This window comes from Emydura macquarii, unplaced genomic scaffold (assembly GCF_026122565.2).
Source record: "Emydura macquarii macquarii isolate MOO-44397 ecotype Brisbane River unplaced genomic scaffold, CSIRO-AGI_Emac_v2 contig_2994, whole genome shotgun sequence".
NCBI classification, from domain to species: domain Eukaryota; kingdom Metazoa; phylum Chordata; order Testudines; family Chelidae; genus Emydura; species Emydura macquarii.
In genome coordinates this window covers 5,518,651-5,537,302 of record NW_027133131.1, presented here as the reverse complement: position 1 = coordinate 5,537,302, position 18,652 = coordinate 5,518,651, and the positions used below count along the sequence as shown (strand labels likewise).

General features: G+C 61.5%; 2 protein-coding genes across 12 annotated transcripts; one reads left to right on the top strand and one right to left on the bottom strand.

Moving 5' to 3' along the window:
• Window positions 1-67: 67 nt before the first annotated feature.
• Window positions 68-10,127, bottom strand: TARBP2 (TARBP2 subunit of RISC loading complex). 9 transcript variants are annotated; one of them, XM_067529531.1, is made up of 9 exons: window positions 9,914-10,127; window positions 8,982-9,187; window positions 7,120-7,225; window positions 6,301-6,384; window positions 4,908-4,980; window positions 3,458-3,575; window positions 2,716-2,879; window positions 1,792-1,984; window positions 68-1,394 (listed from the first exon to the last, which is right to left on the bottom strand). In XM_067529531.1, the coding sequence occupies exons 1-9, from the start codon at window positions 9,964-9,966 to the stop codon at window positions 1,237-1,239; spliced, it is 1,155 nt and encodes a 384-aa protein (XP_067385632.1). In that variant the 5' UTR covers window positions 9,967-10,127; the 3' UTR covers window positions 68-1,236. The 9 variants fall into 9 exon arrangements, with proteins under 9 accessions (XP_067385632.1, XP_067385635.1, XP_067385633.1 ...); XM_067529534.1 differs by having other exon boundaries at window positions 2,752-2,879; XM_067529532.1 differs by having other exon boundaries at window positions 4,908-4,977.
• Window positions 10,128-10,689: 562 nt separating this feature from the next.
• Window positions 10,690-17,882, top strand: LOC137140865 (pleckstrin homology domain-containing family A member 3-like). Of its 3 annotated transcripts, XM_067529542.1 has the most exons (8): window positions 10,690-10,785; window positions 11,925-12,041; window positions 12,773-12,928; window positions 14,084-14,220; window positions 14,819-14,989; window positions 15,316-15,359; window positions 15,792-15,949; window positions 16,461-17,882. In XM_067529542.1, exons 1-8 carry the CDS (start codon window positions 10,746-10,748, stop codon window positions 16,520-16,522), a joined length of 885 nt encoding a protein of 294 aa, XP_067385643.1. In that variant the 5' UTR covers window positions 10,690-10,745; the 3' UTR covers window positions 16,523-17,882. The 3 variants fall into 3 exon arrangements, with proteins under 3 accessions (XP_067385643.1, XP_067385642.1, XP_067385645.1); XM_067529541.1 differs by having other exon boundaries at window positions 15,792-17,882; XM_067529544.1 differs by lacking the exon at window positions 10,690-10,785 and adding an exon at window positions 11,243-11,391 and having other exon boundaries at window positions 15,792-17,882.
• The last annotated feature ends 770 nt before the right edge of the window (window positions 17,883-18,652 follow it).

The following is an 18,652-nucleotide window of genomic DNA, read 5'->3' as shown; positions in this document are numbered from 1 at the left end:
CGGTGGCATCCCAGCCCTCTGCCCCACTGCGCCCCAGGCTGGGGGTGCTGGTCCCACCCATCCCCGCTGCACCCAGCCAGCCCGGAGCTTAGCTGGCCCCATCCCCAAAGGAAACACTCCAACCTTGCGGAAGAAAGCCCAACCATCCAGTTTATTTCCCATCTCCTTCAGGACAATTCCCCCACGGGCTACCACGCGGGCGCCCCCAGGCTGTGGGGCTCCACACCTCCCCCGGCATGGCCCAGATGCCGATCAGGACAGGAGACGTGAGGGCAGCTGCCCATCCCCGAGGGGATTCGATCCCGCAGCAAGGTCCTTGTGCCCGCAGCGGGGGCTGGCCACACCTGAATTTGATCTTAAAAACCCTCGCGCGTCGCCTTTAAATAACAATAAATATCCGCTCAGCCCCCAGTAGGGCAGCTCCAGCGCCGTTCCCTGGGGGGCAGCTCTCACTCCCAGGGCTCCGGGGCAGCTGGGGGCTCTGCTGACAGCTAGGATGGGGTGTGTGTGGGGGGGAAAATCTCCTGGAAGGGCCCAGGCCCGCCTGGGTCAGGGGGCTCAGCCAGAGGCAGCAGGCTGGGGCTGCTGACAAGTTCGGGGATGGGGGGACAGAGGAAGGGGGGGGCACTTTCCCTCCCTGTGGCCAATAAGAACTTTCGCTCTGTGTGGCCAGAGCAGGACGGCAGCTGGGAGGGCGCGGCTCGGCACAGCTGTGGGGCAGCTGGGGGATGGCCAGCATTAGCCCCCTCTCCCCCCAACAGTGGGGCAGAGCAGAGCGCTGGACTCGGCAAGAGGAGAGGGCCTTGGTGGAAGGGCCCAGGGCTCCCAGAGGCGGGTGGCGCTTGGCCCAGGAGCGATCTCCTGCTAGGGTGGGCGGCAGTTCAGTGACCCCAAGGCCGGGGCTGCGGCGCTGGCCCCTGCGCCCCCGTGTGGGTGGGCGGGTGTCGGGGTGGGTGGGCCCTGCCCCGAGAGCCCAGCGCGTCCCTGCCCCCCGAGCCCACTCAGGCCCAGCGGAGGCTGCTGGAGCACAGCTGGCGTCTCTCCTGGGGGCTCCGGGTCCTGCCCTTCGCAAGTTGGGGGCAGCAGGATGCCCCACCCTCTCCGTAGGGCTGCATGTGGGTCCAACCTGGGTCTGGCCCAGCCCCGGCCGGGGGAGACGTGTGCCGGCGTGGCTCCAGGCACCCACCTGGCTGAGTGTCCGCGGCCCCTGAGGCTCCACTGGGCCCAGGCGCCTCCTCACTTGCCTCCCGCCATGAGCTTGAGGTACTGCAGGGCGTTGTGGGCGGCGTCGGAGCGGGCGGCGTCGCGGGAGGCGGCCGAGCCATGGCACACCGTGGTCGGCTGAGTGGACAGCTCCACCAGGCACTGGTACAGGCCGCTCAGGCTCATCTCGTCTGCGGGGGGAGACGGGGTGTCAGGGCTGGGGGTGCCGCAAGCTGAGCCCCAGGGGACGTGGGGGCAAGCACAGCGCGCTGTGCCCGGGGGGTGGCTGAGGGGCAGGGTGTCAGTCCCTGTTGGGGGGCAGGGTGCTTTTCCCACCAAGGTTGGCGTCAGCAGAAAGACTCGGGTGGTTGCTGCCCCCTGCTCCCCGTGGCCGCCCCGAGGACCCCCCGGCATGCAGCAGAGCTCCAGGGGGGCTGATGCAGTGCTCGGAGACCCTTGCCCTGCAAGGAGGGGCAGCGCTGGCCTACGGGCGGGGTGAGGCCCTCGCCCCACGGATGGATGCCACCACGGGGCATCCAGGAGGCCCGGCCTGCGGAGGGTGCTGGGAAGGGCTCCCTGCCCCCTTACCGATGTCCAGGTAGCTGATGTCGAAGCTCTGCTCCTCGGAGAGCTCCTGCAGGAGGCTGCAGAAGCCGGCGTTGATCGCCCCCAGCGGGTGGCTCTTGAGATGCAGGATCTTCTCGCCGGCCGAGTTGCGCAGCGAGTCCCAGGTGCAGCCCGAGAGCCGGCCCTTCAGGCCGTCCAGCTTGTTCCCCACCGTCTGGAGTGGGGGAAAGTGTGTCAGCCACGGGGGCCCGGCTCTCTCGCATCTCCACATGGGGGCCCGGCCCAGCGGTGGCCGAGGGTGGAGGAGGCACGTCGAGGCCTGGCCTTAAAATGCAGCTCAGCACAGCTGCGCTGCCCGGGGAGGGGAAAAGTGACACGCCGTGAGTGCCACAGCCAAGCCCGCCTAGGCCCACGGAGGAACGCTGCCTCACCCCAGCCGCCGCTCACTACAGCAACGGAACCCCCCCACCGGCGCTGAGGTTGCGTCTACACTAGGGGGTCCCACGGACACAGCTGTGGTGCTACAGCTGGGCCACGGCAGCCTCCGTAGGGCGGACAAGCCACTGCTTTGAGCCCAGCCGCTGGGCACGAGGGGGCATGTTGCAGGCTGGGTACCGTCCAGGCTGCCCCCCCTGCTGCCCCTCCCCCATTGTCTCTAAGTAGCACAGTGCATTGCATGCTGGGAAGTGTAGTCACCATGGGCCACGCCCTCCATTAAGGAGGGCAAGGCCCATTTGTCTCCACCTCCCAGCATGCAACATGCTGCACTGCTTATAGTCTCCCTGGGCCACCACAGGTCCCCACTGCCTCCAAGCAACATGGAGCATTGCATGCTGGGAGTTGTAGTCTGTATGGACACCCATCCCCAGTCAGAGGGCAAGGCCCTATTGTCTCTTAGTGGCACGAAGCACTGCATGCTGGGAGGTGTAGTCTTTATGGACACACCTGACCTCCCCTATCAGAGCGTGGGCCCGCACTCACGATGGAGAACTGGTCCTCCTCCACCTCAGCCTCGCTGCCCTCCCGCTGGTCCATGGGCACATTGTGTATTCGCACCAGCATCTTGGCGGCTGCATTGCGCTTGGCCAGCTTCTTGGAGGTGCCACTGCCTGCCGGGGGAGGCAGAGGGAGAGCCGTCATCGCTGATGCCCTGCGGCCTGCCGCGGGCACCGCCTGCCCTCTAGGGAACAGGGGGTTAACTCCTGTGCAGCGCAGGGGAGGGCTAAAAGAGGTGCCAAGGACTCCCCTAGGGCCTTGTCTGGGAAAAGTCACCCAGGGGAGTGGACCTTCAAGAGAGGCCTGGGATAGCAGGGGGCTGTGGGTCGGGATTGAGGGGCACTGGCAGAGCTGGGGAAGGGGGAGCCCAGGGATGGGGTTGCAGAGCGCTGTGGGTCGGGATTGAGGGGCAGGCAGAGCTGATGGGGTTGCAGAGCGCTGTGGGTCGGGATTGAGGGGCAGCAGCTGATCGTGCAGGGGGAGAGGGCTGGGATAGCAGAGGGCTGTGGGTCAGGGTCTTGTATAGCCCTTGCCTTGCTCTGCCTTTGAACGTGACTCACTCACCCATTTTAAGACACGCCAGGCGTCTCTGGAATGAGTCTGAGCCCCCCACGCCCTCCTAGGATCCCCCTTCCCTCCATGGGGAGATGCCCCACCCACCGGGTCACCTCAAGGCACGGCCCCCAGTTACCTATTTCGATGAACCTCTCGACCCGGCAGGTCATGGTGAACTCCTTGCGGTGGGCAGGCCCCGACTCCTGAGTGACGGTGTATTCCGGCAACCTCCAGCCCTTCTGGACCACCAGCTCCTTGGGGAGGGGGCATCATCAGAGCTCTCAGGTCAGAGGAGTGGGGCACCTGACCCCCACTGATCCCAGAGGCAGGAAGGGCCCAGACAGCACCAACAAGGCGGGTGCCAGGGAGCTGGGTGGAGAGGTCCTCAGGATGGCACTGAATGCCCAGGACAGGGCAGTCCCCGATGCCCCTTGCGGGCAGATTCCTACCCAGCCAGCCCGGCCAAGCTACCACCATTAAACACCAGGGACCGGAGGAGGGGGGTGATTGGCTAGGGACCCCCCTCTAGGGGGCTAGTCCAAATGCAGCCATGGTCAGTGGAGACCGAGCCCTGCCCCCATCTGCTGATTGGCAGCCCGCCCATGAAACGTGAGTTTGGGTCTCATTGTTTGTATCATGGTCGTGCCTAGAGGTCTCAGCCGAGATCAGAGCTTCACTGTGCCGCCCAGACGCCAGTGAGGCAGCCCCTGTCCTGGACAGACAAAAGATGGGAGGGGAAACTGAGGCATGACATGGAGAAGTGATTTGGTGGAGCTCAGTGGCAGAGCCAGGAAGAGAATCCAGGGCTCCTGAGTCCCAATCCGGTGCTCTCGCCACCAGCACATGCTGCCTTAGGGGGCCCACGTCCCTAAATCACCATGGCAACCTGCCTGCTCACAGACCGGCTTGGCAGAAGCCATGGAAACCGAGAGCCCAACCCAGGGCAAATGCATGGGGAGGATGAGGAGTTTGCCCAACAGCACCTGGCCTGCCCAGAATCTGTGCCTGGGGGGACCTTGACCAGCCAATCTGGGCAGGGGTACCCAGGGGGTTAGGACCCAAGGGCTATTGAAAAGGGTCCTCACACGGCACCGCCACTGCCATGAGACTCACCCCCTCAAGCCCTCCCGCCCCTTAAGGGGCTGAGGGTATTTGACAGCCCCAGGCGAGACACATGGGACCAGGCAGGTCAGCTGCAGTTCAGCTTTTTCAGGGACAATCCTGGGCTCCTAGTGTTGCGGAAAGGGGCCTGCTAGACAGCACCGGTGTCCTGTAACCGCAGGATGCGGGGCAGACCGAGTCCCCCCCCAACCACCCTCCTCTGCTGATGGCAAAGCCTGAGATCCACCCCTAAGCCATCAAACAGCTGCCAGGATTTGGGCCCAATCAACCCACTCCGGGATTTGAACTGGCCACTCTGCCCCAGCCAGGTGGTCTCTGGTAAGAAGGTGATGAAGCCTTTTGCTTCAATAGATTCTTCCCCCACCCACCCACCCACCCACCAAGTCCCGGATTAACCTGAGGCACCCCCTCCCTCATGCCCATGCCCCTGCCCCGTGATGTGAAGCGGGCACAGCTGCACCTACCTGCAGGGCCCCCACGGGGTTACACTCCGACTGCTGGGGCGAGACGGGCGACTTCACCTCCATCGGGGAGCTTCTGAGCAAGACACAATAGCACCCGGTGAAGGGGGCTGGGCTGCTCCCTACCGCCCTTCCCCAGGGAGGCTGCTGGAGGTGCCAGGGGTTTGCAGGAGAGGGGGGAGACGCCCAGTGGAACTGGGATGGGTGACTCAGTGGAAGGCAGTCGCTGCAATGCCCCAGCAGGATGCCAGGGGGTGCTGTGCTACAGAGAGTACAACGGGGGGCCCAGCAGGGAGTGCTCTGAATGAGAGCTGACTCCTGGCCCCAGCCTGGCGCTAGCGGGCAGTGCCGGAGGTGCTGTTGTTTGGTTGAGACGTAACATGGGGGTCCTAAGCACTGGTGGTCACGCGAGTCCTCCTGCCTCTTTCCACAGGAATTGGGGCCTGAATCCCAATTTCGGCAATTCCGTTCTGCCGCCCCAAACACCTTCAACTACAAACAGGATCCTCCTTCGCTCCCTGCCCTGCACGGCAGCTGTGTCACTGTGACACCTGCCGCACTCCGCCCCAGAGGTGGCTGCATCGCAGAGGTGGGCGATGCAACCCAGCACTGCAAGACACTTTGGGGTGAAAGGTGCGAGTGAGATGTACGAGTCTCTGGGCCCACCAGGCTAAAGTTTCCCTCTCACAGCCCCCAGCGCGGATTTCAGCTCAGCTGGTTTGAAATAATAGTTTTAAGGAAAACAACTGAGAGCTTCCGAAGTGACAAGTGATTTTTGGGTGTCCAGGCTGGGACCCTGACTCTACCATGGCCACCCCTAAGGACTCAGAAACCAAGAGATGGATTTAAGAATCAGGTGAGTTTAAACAACAATCAGTGTTGGGTTCTTACATTTGCCTGGTGGTTTCTAAGCCTTTTGTAGCTTTTCTCTGCAACCCCCAGGGCAAGACACTTATCCGGTTTTTTAATGGAAGCTGAGATTCCCTGTGAAATAACATGACCCCAGGAGCTGGGGCTTTAAGAATAAATACCAAATATCACACAGGTTGGCAGTACTGCTAACAGGGCCCTGATAGCTGAATTCCCACCAGACAGGCAGGGGGACTACATTGCCCACAAGCCCTTGCGAAGCACTCTACTGCCCTAACGAATCCTGTGATACAGAATCCTCCACCCACAGACCTGATGGGCAGGATGACTACGTTACCCACAACCCCTCCTGCCCCAGTGCATGCTGGGATATGGAGTCCCCACCAAGCCCTTATAACCAAGCCCCTTTAAGGTGTCTTAAGTTGAGTACACTCCCCCGCCCTCCCACCAATAAAAAAAAAAGGTGTCCCAAGATCACTCCGGGTGATCTTGGCCCAGATCCCCTCCCTGTGAATTTCCCTTGTACCTGGGAGAGGTGGCGGGCAGGACGGGCGCTGCAGGGGCTGCCGCGGTGCTGAGCTGAGAAGGGGGTTCTAGGGAGAAAGGAGAGCTTCGAAAATAAAAGGTGACAAACATTAAAGCAGGCTTCGCGCCTCCGAGCGCAACAAGAACCAGTTCTTCCTACCTCTAAACCAGTGGTTCTCAGCCTAGTTACCAACCTGGGCCGCTCTCTCTGTGTTACGTGAGCCGCTGAATATATATACTGCCTGTATGGCCCTGAGGATGTCACATGGGCCGCAGCTATGTGCTGACTGAGCTGCAAGCGGCCCCATGGGTTGAGACCTTCTGCTCTAAATGCTTGGGCGTGTCACCACCTGGGGGCCGGGGAGGGACGGTGGGAACTAGGGATGTTTTAATAACAAGTAACACTACCACCCAGCTCTAATGTAGCCCTTTTCACCCACAGACCTCAAGGCGCTTTACAAAGGAGATCAGTACCCATTATCTTCATTTTACAGCTGGGGAAACTGAGGCACAGAACGGTGAGTGACTTGCCCACATCACCCAGCAGGCCAGCGGCAGTGCCAGGAGTAGGATGCAGATCTCCTGAGTCCCAGTCCAGTGCTCTAGCCCACAGGCTGCACTGCCTGGGGGCCATTTCCTCAGCTGAGATTCCCCACCCCCAAATCTTCCCCCATGCACCCCCACATTCTCTCTACTATGCCAGAACTGGAGTGGGGGATAGAGGATGGGTTGGGGGGTGGATGTGAGTTTGCAGGTAAGGGATTGAAGAGGTTGAGAAGCAATTAAGCAAAGTCCCAGGCCCCCGCTCTGCCCCCCTCACCTGGATTCCTCCAATGCTGCTGGCTCCAGCATATTTCCCCCTTTCAGGAGCTTTAGGGCTACCTCTGCTGCCTTGTGCTTGGCTGCCTTCTTGCTAGGCCCTTGACCTGGAAAGCGGGGTGCGGGAAGCGAGAACATAACATGGCATTTAGTCCAGATTGGAGGGTGTAGCCTATAGGACTAGCCTGCTTGCTTGCATATATATCTATATCTGTATCTTTCCTTATAGATTTAAGTTAAAGGATAAAACCTATATGGTTACAACCTTTACCCTAAATAAGTTAGAAGGCATCAAAACGGGGGGGGGGGGCTGTCTCAGGCTATGCCCCGAGTAAACCTCACAGATACACCACAGAACCCACAAAAGGGCCCAAAATAACAAAAGGTAAAATAAACGAACTGTCTGAAACGGTCTGGAAAGGACGTGGCTATGTCATTAATACGCACAAACCTCTCAGCCTAGAAAATAAGTGTACCCTAATCATTTGGGGGTGAAGAATCCAAGTTTGGACTTAGAAGGAGGACCCATAGTGCTGAGGTATTAGAAGGGGCAAATCATGTTAATTGGGGTGCGCAATCATCAGCTACTCCTTCTTGAAGCTTCTTTTAGTCAGTGTTAAGATGATGTTCTTCGTTTATACTCAATGTTATTTGTAGTCTTAGTCTTATAGTTCGTCACCCTCGAGCAGTGCCTGGCTCTCTATCCCTCTACTCAAGAGCTGAGGAACCGGACATCTCTCTCAACCAGGTCATCAGGGAAGGGGGTGAGTATATTAATCCAAAGCATCCCGTAGATCTATATATATCACATAAGTCTCTAAAATAAGACTGTATTATTCATTACATTATTCATTTTCTTTTCATCATTTCATGTTATCTTCATAAAAGCTTATAAAATTATACAAATTTGGCTATCACTGTGAACCTTCCTGTCATGCACCCCGGGGTCCCTAAAAAACTCTTCTGAAGCCTGATTCCGGGCCAAAAACATCATTATCTTCTAATCAGATCAATTGGTGAGCCTACAACCCCATTCAAATTACTAAAACACCCAAAATCAGGCGACAAGGGGGGGCGAGGAGTAGCAGCACATGCTATGCACACTACAAAGAAAGTGGTGTCTAGTGGTTAGAGCAGTGGGGGGCTGGGAGTCAGGACTCCTGGGTTCTATTCCCAGGCCTGTCACTCAGTTGCTGTCTGTGCTGGTGACAGGTTAGCACCCCCCAGAGCTCACAACCTCTAGGTCCCGTGCAGGGAACTCTGTCTCCATGGCCCATTCTGCCCCTGGCCTCCCTGAAGAGTGGCCCACAAAAGGGCTGGGAAGTACCAAGGGTGAGGAGGGTTGTTGCCGTGATGGAGGTGCCTGTGCCACTAGGAGCCACTGAAACCCAGCCAACTCACTCTACTCACTAACAACTGAACTTGAATCCCTGACCTGGGGCCCTGGGATCCCACAGCCAAGGGCCAGATCGGGGAGACAAGAAGCTACGAGTTCCACACCCCCCCCCCCCCGCCTGAATGCCCCCCATGCGCTAGGATGACTCCTGCCCGCCCAACCCCCTGAAAATCCTAGTCGCCCCCCACTGTCCCCGGTGAGAATTCTGGCCAAAGCCCCCCTCCCCTGTTTCTCTTTCAGCACAAGCCCCATCTCCGCTCACTATCCCACCGCCAGCACCTGGCTCCTACGCAGCGCGCCCGCCCACGGGGCTCAGAGCACGTTATAAAGGAGCCAAGACTAGAACCCGAGTCCCGATCTCCAGCCCCACCCCCAAGTGTCAGCAACGTCAGCAGGAGGCAGATCAGGATCAAGTTCCTCAAGGGGTGGCACTGCCCAGGGTTCCCCTGTTTGGGAGCAGTACTGACCTCCCTGCTCCCCCCACGGGCGCCCGGATAACTGACCGGTGCAGCTGATGTCCCCGACCGTCACGCGGAAGGTGAAGTTGGGCTGATGCGCTTGTCCCTCGGCTTTGAGTAGGTCATACACGGGCGTCTTGCCTATTCTCGTCCCATACTCCTGGAGAAGGCTGATCGGGGTCTTTCCGGGATTGGAGGCGAGCATTTGCTCTATACTGGGGCGGGGGACACAACGCAGGCTCAGAAAACACCACAGAGCAGGGCTGGCCCCGGGACGTGAAACACCCAAGGGCTAGTCCCGGAGCTGGGAGGGCAGCCCATGCCCAGCCCATGGGGCCACCCTACACCTGGGTGTGGATTCGCTCCAGCCCTGTGGGAAACCAGGCAGTGGGAGCAGCTACCCCTCCCGCATCATAGCACCCCACTGATCCTATGACAGAGTCCCCCGATGAGGCGGTGGGGGAGGGTAAGAATGAGAGCAGCTACCCCCCCAGTAGGAGGGGGCCGTGGGATCAGCTACCTCTCATGATGCCCCCAGTGAACATCCCCTCAGCACCCAGAGAGGTGGGGCGGGCTCAGCGGGAGAAGCCGCCCTACACTGCTTGATGCCACCTGCCCCTGACCTCCTCAGATCCACCCAGCTCCCAGAGGGGGGCGGTGGGAGGGGCTACCCACAGGATCCGCCCCCAGCGCCCAGTGGGGGGGGTGGGAGGGGCTTCCCCAGGACCCGCCCCCAGCGCCCAGTGGGGGGGCGGTGGGAGGGGCTACCCCCAGGATCCGCCCCCAGCGCCCAGTGGGGGGGCGGTGGGAGGGGCTACCTCCAGGACCCGCCCCCAGCACCCAGTGGGGGGGCGGTGGGAGGGGCTACCCCCAGGATCCGCCCCCCCAGCACCCAGCGAGGGGGCGGTGGGAGGGGCTGCCCCCAGGACCCGCCCCCTTACCTGGGGAACCCGCCACTCTTCTTGGTCCCACAGGCCGCCTCCTCCTCACTCATTCCCTCCTCCTGCCCCACCGGAGCCACCTCGCCTGCAGCCCTGGGAGCCCCTCTCCGGCCAGCGCGCGCCCGCCACCGACAATGGCTGGGGACTGGAGGCCGCCAGCGCCGCCCAGGGATCCCTGGGACATGGAGTCTGCCCCAGGCCCCCGGCCCTGGCCTGGGCGGGCATCGGGACTACATGACCCACACGCCCCCGCGCAGCGCGCCGCTGCCCCGGTGCATCCTGGGACATGAGTCCGCAGCAGGCGCCTTCCATGGTGCATGCCGGCAGGAAGACTACATTACCCTCAGACCTCTGCGCAGCACGCCGCTTCCCGGTGCATTCTGGGACATCGAACTCCGTCTCTGAGCCCTGCGGGCAGGAGGACTATATTACCCACAATCCACCGCCGGGCGTCCAGCTGCCCTGGGACTCTCTGGGATTTGTATTTCCTGTTTGCCTTGGCACCTAGGAACAGAACGGGCTGGAGAACTACATTACCCACATGCCTTTGCGCGCAAGACGACGGGGAAATGGCGACCCTGCGATACAGAGCCTTCTCATTGGCCACAGTCGGGGTCTGCTGGTGTCATTGGTTGGACTCATCCTGTTCCCGCCCTCCCGCGCCCAATATTCTCCTGTGATTGGCTGGCCTCTCCCGTACCCCGCCCTCAGTGTTCAACCCGCTCTTTTTATTGGGCGGAGGCGTTGTGACCTTCCCCCTCGCCTCGGCCCTTGATTGGCTGGGCGCCCCGGCGTTGTCAATGGGCCGCTCATACTCACTGCCCTGGTGGCGATGGAGGGAGCGTTACTGAAATGGACCAATTACCTCTCGGGTAACGGCCGGGGGCGCCCCGCGTCCGCCGCCCCTCGCGGCTGGGATTCCCCTGTCCGCCCCCCCGCCGAGCCGGGCCAGGCTAGGCCACGTCTCCGGGCCCCTCCCCCCCCCCCGAACCAGGCCACGTCTCCGGGCCCCTCCCCCCCCGAACCGGGCCAGTCTCCGGGCCCCTCCCCCACTCCAGGCTTGTGACTCTTCTTTCAAACGGGGGCTGCCACCCCCTTGCCTGGGGCCGGGTCCGTGCCCCCCACGTTGGGGATGAAGTGGGAGGCCGGGACCCCACCCTCCCTTCTCCCAGCCGGGCTCAGCTCCGCCCTGGTCCGCTCCCTGTTCCCTTCCCAGAGCCGGGCGCTACCCGGGGGCCGGGGCCCCCCAGCGCCTGGGGTCAGCAGGATGCCGAGTGGGCTCGTACTTCTCCCCCTTGTAGGGCAGGTGACGAGGGGGGGCCCCGTCGGGGGGAGGGGAAGCTGATAACCCGCTGTCCTCTGCAGCACCCCGGGACCGTGTCCCCCAAACCCAGCCCTGGGGAGACGTCCCGGTGTCCGCAGACAGGGATCCACCCTCCGACTCTCCACGGCCGGGCAGCTGTGGTGGGGCCAGACAGGTGAGGGGCCCAGGCGCTGTGTGTGGGCAGGCCAGGCACTGGGCTCGGTGGCTGACTGATCCCCTCTGGCTAGGCCCGGGTTCCCATAGCCATCGCGGGGCAGGGGTGGCTGCAGGATTGGGCCCGCTGGCTGCTGAGAAAAACGTCCGTCCGTCCGTCTGGTCCTGCAGGCCCTGGGACGCTCTGCACGTCTCTCGCTCTTTTCACAGGAGCATCTCACCCCGTAATAGCCGCATGCAGAAGCAACCTGTCATGTGGCTAGGACCCAGGAGTCCTGACTCTGAACCTTCTCCCACAGCCGGGGATAGACTCCAGAGGTCCTGCTTTCTAGTCCACTGCTCTGAGCACTAGATCCCACTCCCTCGCTGAGCTGGGAATAAAACCCCGGCGTCCTGGCTGTAGTCAGGGAGCCCTGTGCCTTGGGTGAGCAGAACTGCTGTGCGCCAGATGGCAACCCCGGGAGCCGGGCTCTGTGGAGGAGAGAAGCACCCCGGCAGGAGGTAGGGGGTGACTGGCCTTTCCTCTCCCCGTAGGTTGGCAGCCACGATACTTTGTCCTGGACAGCGGCATCCTTTCGTACTACGACTCGCAGGACGACGTGGGCAAAGGCAGCAAGGGCAGCATCAAGATGGCCGTCTGTGAGATCAAAGGTCGGTGCCGTGCGATTCCCCTCTGGGAGGGTGTGAGGGGTTCACGGGGGGTAGTGGTGGGTGATTGGGCCAGGGCGTCCTGGCATGCTATGCTGCTGAACTGGGATCCTGGCAGCTGGAGGGGGCAAAGGCCCGGAGTTTAATGAACACCGGGGCAGCCAGATTCTCTAGTGCGCCCTTCCCACGTTCTCACACCCTTGTGTGTTTTACACACTCACCCAGATACACACACACACACACACACACGTGTATCTGGGCCATTTCTGTCCTCCCCAGTCGCTGCCCCCTTAGGATTTGCAAGTCACCTGTACAGTTCAGTGCGGCTGCATTGCCACTGAAGATGCACCTAGCACCGAGGGAAGTTTCCCTTGTGTTCAGTGGGTCTGGAAACCCCTCAGAGCCCTGGCTTGGGCAGCAGCCAGCGGAGGGTTTTATTGGAGGGACAGGCCATCTCCCCAGTCTGAGAATCACTGCCCTGCAGTCTGGACACAACCCAGGGAATAATCTCGTACTGAAATTCCACGAAGGACGGTGTGGCTGAGGGAATCAGATATAGAACCCAGGTGTCCTAGCTCCCAGTTCCCTGCTCTGAGCACCAGACCCCACTTCCACTGTGCTCCTGGAGAAGCCCTGTGTCTGTAGACTCTGGCTGCAGCGGTCATGCAAGGCGAGAACAGACTCTGCTACCCAAGCAATGGGAACTCGCTCAGCGACTGCCTCGTCCCCTGCAGTGCACCCCAGCGACCCCATGCGCATGGAGCTGGTGATTCCCGGGGAGCAGTATTTCTACCTGAAGGCAGGGGGCGCTGCGGAGAGGCAGAAGTGGCTGGTGGCCCTGGGCAGCTCCAAAGCCTGCTTGGGTGACAGCAGGAGCCAGAAGGAGAAAGGTGAGTCCTTCCTGAAGGGAGGGGCTGGGCGCTGGGCCAGGCAAACTGTTGCGGTGAGGCAGATCTGGGCCAGGAATACTTGGCTGGGGGGGGGGGGAAGCTGTGTGTCAGGAGTCAGGGACAGAGCAGGGGGTAGGGGGAGCCCAGGACTGGGGCAGCGGGATGGGATTGAGAGCCATCGGCAGAGCTGGGGTAGCAGGGGCTGCGGGCCGGGATTGAGAGGCACGGGCAGAGCTGAGCGTGGGGAGCCCAGTACTGGGGGGCTGCAGGTGGGGGTTGAGGAGCGTCAGCAAGGCTGGGGTGGAGGGCAGGCTGGAATAGCCAAGGGGATTGAGGGGCGTCAGCAGAGCTGTGCGTGCGGGCCCAGGGTTGCAGGCACAGGGGGGTGTGGCAGGGCTGGTTGCACCCTTCAGTTTTGCGGCGGAGAGGGCAGCGAGAGAAGGGCTCGGGTGAGGGCGTTTCCGCCTCGGTTAATATGAGTCACTCAGCTGTGACGGCAGAGAACTGGAATTTCATCCTTCACGCCAATCCCACCTGGCCTCTGACCTGCGCGCTGTGGGCTGGGGGGGGGGCCCAGTGCTGCAGGGAGAGGAGGGGTGGACCCCGCAAGGGGGCACGCTTTCCCCTTGCAATGAGCACAGACCACAGTGCGCTGCTTGGGGGCGCTGCATTGCAGAGAGTGAGGCAGGGGGTGCTGTCTCCTCTCTGGGTCAGCGCTGAGCTCACTGCCCCAGCCCAGCAGTTGGGGGTGCTGTGCTGCAAGGAGTGGGGTGGGTGGCTCCACTAGGGGGCGCCCTCTCCTCTGGGTCAATGCCCGGGCACAGGACAGGTCCATTTACTAACCACCCCAGTGCTCATTGTAAGAACTGGGGTGTCAGTCACTGTGTCCTGGCTAAATCCCATTGTGATCTTTCCATTTTGCCTCCCAATGTTCCCCTGACAGTTTCCGCTGGATTCTCTTATTTTCTTCACTTCCTGTCTTAGAGTAGTGCAGTGTTACTGCGGGCTGTTAAACAGCTGCTACGTTCCACCTCAGAGGTGGCTGCACATCAGTGGCAGGTGTGACGCAATCTCTGCCCGTATCATACGGGACCTGGTGCTTCCAGAGGAGCAGGTTAGGAATGAGGCAGTGCTGATCTTCCCGTCTCCCTCCAGACATGCATCTGAGCAGTGAGTCTCTGGGCCGGAAGCTGTCGGAACTACGGCTGTACTGCGATGTGCTAACTCAGCAGGTCTTGGATGTCCAGGAGTCTACGCGTCCCCAGGACAACGGCTCCCCACTCGATATTGAGGTTCAAAGGGAGCAGGGGGGTGGGGGTATGGAGGAGCTGTTGGGTTTGAGGAGGATCTGGAGGACACAGGTCCTAGCTACCCACTCCCTCCTGCCGGGGCAGAAAGGCCACCTGATTCCAACAGCTCAGGTAGGGCTTCGCCCGCAGTGTAGAGTCAGCCAGAGGAACTCACCAGTGCAGGGCTGTGCTGCTGTCCTGACAGCTAGCATGGCTGGGATCCTCATAGGGTATGAAGCTTCAGGGCATAAACCGATGGGGGAGGACCTGGATGTGAGCCCCTGCTCTAACCACTAGACCCCACTCTGCTCCCAGAGGCGGGGATAGAACCCAAGAGTCCTGACTCCCACTCCCCTGCTCTAACCACTAGGTAGGACTCTCCCAAAGCTGCTTCTGTTCTGAGCGATGCCCTGGCACGTGTGTGTCTGCGATGCCATGGAGCCAGCTAACGAGGGAGCAGGGAGGCCACTGCCCCAATCTCTGCCTCAGTTTCCCCACCTGTACAGCAGGCTTAGAGGCTTGAAGAGGCTGGCGCAACAGAAAGGCAAAGCATTGTGGGGGGCTGTTCTCCTCCATGACCCTCTCTCCTCCCCTTCCCCAGAAGATGAACGAAGCCTCCTCCCTGCTCAGAGCGACCTGCAGCCAGTTCATCTCCACGCTGGAGGAGTGCATGAAATTCGCCAATGCCCGCCTGGCACCCGAGCTCCACCAGCCCTCGCCCTCCCCCCTGCCCCAGGACTTCGTGGGCACCAAACTCCCACACTCCCACAGAGTAAGAGCCCCCTGTTTTGCTTCTTTGCCAGCCTCAAGCACTGGGGAGCTGTGTGGGCTGGCTGGGAACTAGCCAAGCTCTGGGCAAGGCCCCAGAGAGGGCAGGGCCCGGGCAAGCTTCTGAAAGGGGCATCTGGGGTCAGTCTGTCTTGGGCCTCTCTGCTGAGGCTGTGGCTAGGATCCCTCTTCCCCGTCGTGGGACATCCTGGGCTCCACGCAGACGTGCGGCCGCACTGCCAGTCTTTGCTGGGTGTGAAGCGGCTCCCGGCCCGGTGCCCGCAGGGCGTTCGGTTCCGTCTGACCCTCGCCCGCTTTCTCGCCTTGCAGGTGAGACGCTCCCTCAGCCACACGGGCATCGTGTCCCCCGACAGGTGAGCAGGCTGGCCACGGGGGAGGGGAGGAGGGCTCCGGGTGGCCCAGAGGGGCTGTTTCCCTCCATGCTGGGTGAGGATCCCGCGGTCCCTGCGCTCGGTTGGGGCCGAGACCGAGCAGGATGTGGGGCAGCGCCAGGCTGGGCATAGGGAAGCAGCTGGCTTCTGGGTGCCCATGACATGGTCCTGGCTCCCTCCACGCTGGATCCTCTCCCTGCGTCTTGCCGTCCTAGCTCCCTTAGCTGGAGGTGGGGAAGGCCCTGGCACTTCATTCCCCTGGGCCGGCTGAGGCTGTCCTGCAGGGCGCGCGGAGAGCCCTCCGTCGGTGGGTTGCTTGGACGGGAGGGGGCAGCGATCAGCCAGGCTCTCCCTTGAGTGCCACGCCAGGTGCCCATGCCCAAGCCAGGGCTCTCACCCTGCCCTCTCTTGCAGAGGGACGGAGCCACCCCGATCCCCAGTGCCGCCGCAGAAAGGCGCCGTGACGGTGCTGCGCAACCTGGAGGAGATGGTGATGTTCCGCTCGCAGCAGTGGAGCCAGCAGGGCCCCGCTCCCGACAGCCCCGTCCGCACCCTCCTGGAGGAGAGGGAAGGTAGGGGCTGCTGGGCAGCCATCTCGCCACCAGGGGGAGCCAGCACAGTCCACATCCTCACGTGGCCTGCTGGCTTCCTGCCATCCCATTGCAGATGATTAGGGGGAGTGAAGGACAGCGTCCACCCTGGCGGGCACTGCCACCCCCGTCAGCAGGCACTGCCCTCCCTGCTGGCCCCGCCCCAGTGGGCCCCTCTGGGGCTGAGGTGCATGGCTGCTCTGGGGCAGCAGGTTCTAGCGGACCAAGCACAGGAGTGTGAGCCAGGACTCCTGGGTTCCGTTCCCAGCTCTGCAAGACCAGGGGCGAGTCCCTTCCTGTGCCTCAGTTTCCCCAGGATGGCAACCCTGGTAGAGTCTCTGGAGATGGCAGTGGTGGGCTAGGTGAGGCTGTCTCTGTCTGAGGGGTAGCTTGCTCATGCCCCTAGTCTGATCCAACCTGAGGACTGGAGCCCTGAGTCACCCCAGAGGCCAGAAACTGCCGGGCTCCCTAACTCCTCCCCCCCTCCCACCAGAGCCCCTGTTGCCCGTGCAAGAGTCCCCGGCGGAGTCGGCTGGCGGTGATGAGCAGAAGTGAGTGGCACCAGGAGCCAGGCGCTGCCTCCACCCCATGTCGGGGGCTTTGGACCATCCAGCCCAGCCCCGCGGGCGTACATCACCGCCCAGTGCTTGGGAGCTGCCAGGGACTAGCGGAGAACAACGGCCCATGTTCTCCACCTCCAACTCCTTAGGCTGGCTCCCACCTGCTTCCCTCCTCGCCCTGTGCTGGTCCCAGCTCCTGAGGGACGGAGCAGTGCCGTTCTGGGAAGGGAGTGGTGCCTAGCAGGTAGAGTAGGGGACTGGACATCCGGATGCTTGAATCCTGTGACCCGGGGTGGGTCACTTCTGCTCTCTGCGTCCATTTCCCTGTCTGCACCAGAGCGGGGGCTGGAAATGGCTCCATGATCTGCGGGCGGAAGAGGCCAGAGGGGCACTGCGGAGTGGTATTGATCTGCCGGTGCCATGGGGAGTGGGGACGCAGCCTCTTGAGGGGGTGGGTGGGGGGGAGGGGATGGGGTGGAGGGGGTCCTGTCCCAGGAGCAGAAGAGCAACACTCTCCTTGGTGCTGATCTGCCCTGGGCGTGGCGCCCTGGTGCCTGTGCCGGTCTCACATCCTATCCTTGGGGCGGGGGCTGAGCATGGAACTGGAAAGCTGTCCCCTTTCTGCCCCCACAGCCCAAGGAGCCCAAACTCTTGTCCCCTCCCCCCTCGCCGTGACACTGTGTGATGTCATCAACACAGCAGGGCAGATGGGGGGGACCTGGTTGAGGATGGGGAGTCCTGGGGTGTCTGCGATAACCAGCCAACACCGTATCTTAGCCTCAGAGAGCCGGCCAGCCTGCTGGAGTTTATGGCCAAGTATGATCCACGCGGCTGCCCTGTAATCCATGGGAGCACAGCCTGTGTTCCCGCTAAGTGGTGCACTGGGGGAGAGCTCTTGGAGCAATTCCCCGCCCAGGAAATAGCCCCATGTCTGGGGAGCGGGGGGTACCAAGTGGGATCTTGCCCTGTGAGTATGTTTCTACCCCTTGTCCCATCCAGTCGGTCCCCAGCTCGGTGCCATGGTGCATCAAAGCACCTCTTCCCGCCAGGCTTCTCCCAGCAGGGGGTGCCCTCTTCATGTTCTCTCCATGGCCTCTGCACCTGGCAGGCGGGGGAGAAGAGGCTGATTCCTATGAGCTGGCAGGGCGCCTCCCTCTGGGCAATTGCCATCACCAGCGGGGAGACAGACGCTGCCAGCAGCACCCAGCTGCCTCTTCCAGCCAAGGCCGGAGGCCGGAGCCTGGCTGGCTTTCCTGCCGCAGGGGCTGCTGGGAGGAAAGCGTCTGTTTCAGGGACAGTAAGCGATGCCCAGGGAGCAAGAGATGAGGAGGAAGATGGTGCCAGGGGAGAGTTGGCTCCTCCCACCCGGACTTCACCTGAGTCAGGTAACTCCACCCCATGCTAAGCTCTTTGAACACTACAGCAAGGACCTGGCTGGTTCTAATGGAGCTGCAGAAACATCCCCTCTCATGTCCTCTCTGGCTCTTTGACACAGGATTTTGTACAGACACGTTGTCAGGTTGGGGCTGTATTTTTCCCGAGAGAAGGCGGCTGTTTCTGCGGAGAGCTCTGCCAAAGATCAGGTGTTGCAATAAAGACTCTCATTTTGAAACAAGTGGCTCGTCTCCATGTGTCTCTTTCCCCTGTGGGGGCTTTCCCCCTGGGCCCGTGGAAGGATCGGTTGCGCAGTGTGGGAAGGCGGCTCAGGAGGAATCAGCAGTCGCTACGGCCTGGAATTGCTGCAGAACAAAACTGCTTCATCGGAATTAGCAAGCAAAAGAAAGCGCCCAAATCTCCCCGAATCTTCATGGCTACGACCCAAACCTCTGTGTCGTCCATGGCGGCTGCTGTTTGTTCTCCCCATCTTGATCCGGTCGTTCAGAGCTCTTCCCAAAGTCTGGGAACAGCAGGAGATTCCTGCAGCTCCCTGGATGTGTAAATAAAATACAGAACTCGCCTCGAAGCAGCTGTAAAATTCTGCTGTTTCCTGCTGCAGCTCAGCTCTTAGGGTCTTGATCCAACAGGGCCCGTTTCTCTTTCCTGAACTCCTGGCTAATTTTGTTTTTGCAGAGAGGGTATTTTAAAGAAATAGCACAGGGCGTTCGCTGTGTATTTTGTCGTGGCT

What these genes read in the sequence shown, in the direction of transcription:
- TARBP2 (XM_067529531.1), bottom strand. Translation starts at nt 9,966, where the DNA reads ATGAGTGAGGAGGAGGCGGCCTGTGGGACCAAGAAGAGTGGCGGGTTC. An exon ending in AAGAGTGGCGGGTTCCCCAG is followed by an intron (nt 9,188 to 9,913) that starts GTAAGGGGGCGG and finishes CCCCCGCCCCAG; the next exon opens with TATAGAGCAAATGCTCGCCT. An exon ending in ACCCCGTGGGGGCCCTGCAG is followed by an intron (nt 3,576 to 4,907) that starts GTAGGTGCAGCT and finishes CCCCTCCCCAAG; the next exon opens with GAGCTGGTGGTCCAGAAGGG.
- LOC137140865 (XM_067529541.1), top strand. Translation starts at nt 10,746, where the DNA reads ATGGAGGGAGCGTTACTGAAATGGACCAATTACCTCTCGG. An exon ending in AACTCCCACACTCCCACAGA is followed by an intron (nt 14,990 to 15,315) that starts GTAAGAGCCCCC and finishes CTCGCCTTGCAG; the next exon opens with GTGAGACGCTCCCTCAGCCA. An exon ending in GGCATCGTGTCCCCCGACAG is followed by an intron (nt 15,360 to 15,791) that starts GTGAGCAGGCTG and finishes CCTCTCTTGCAG; the next exon opens with AGGGACGGAGCCACCCCGAT.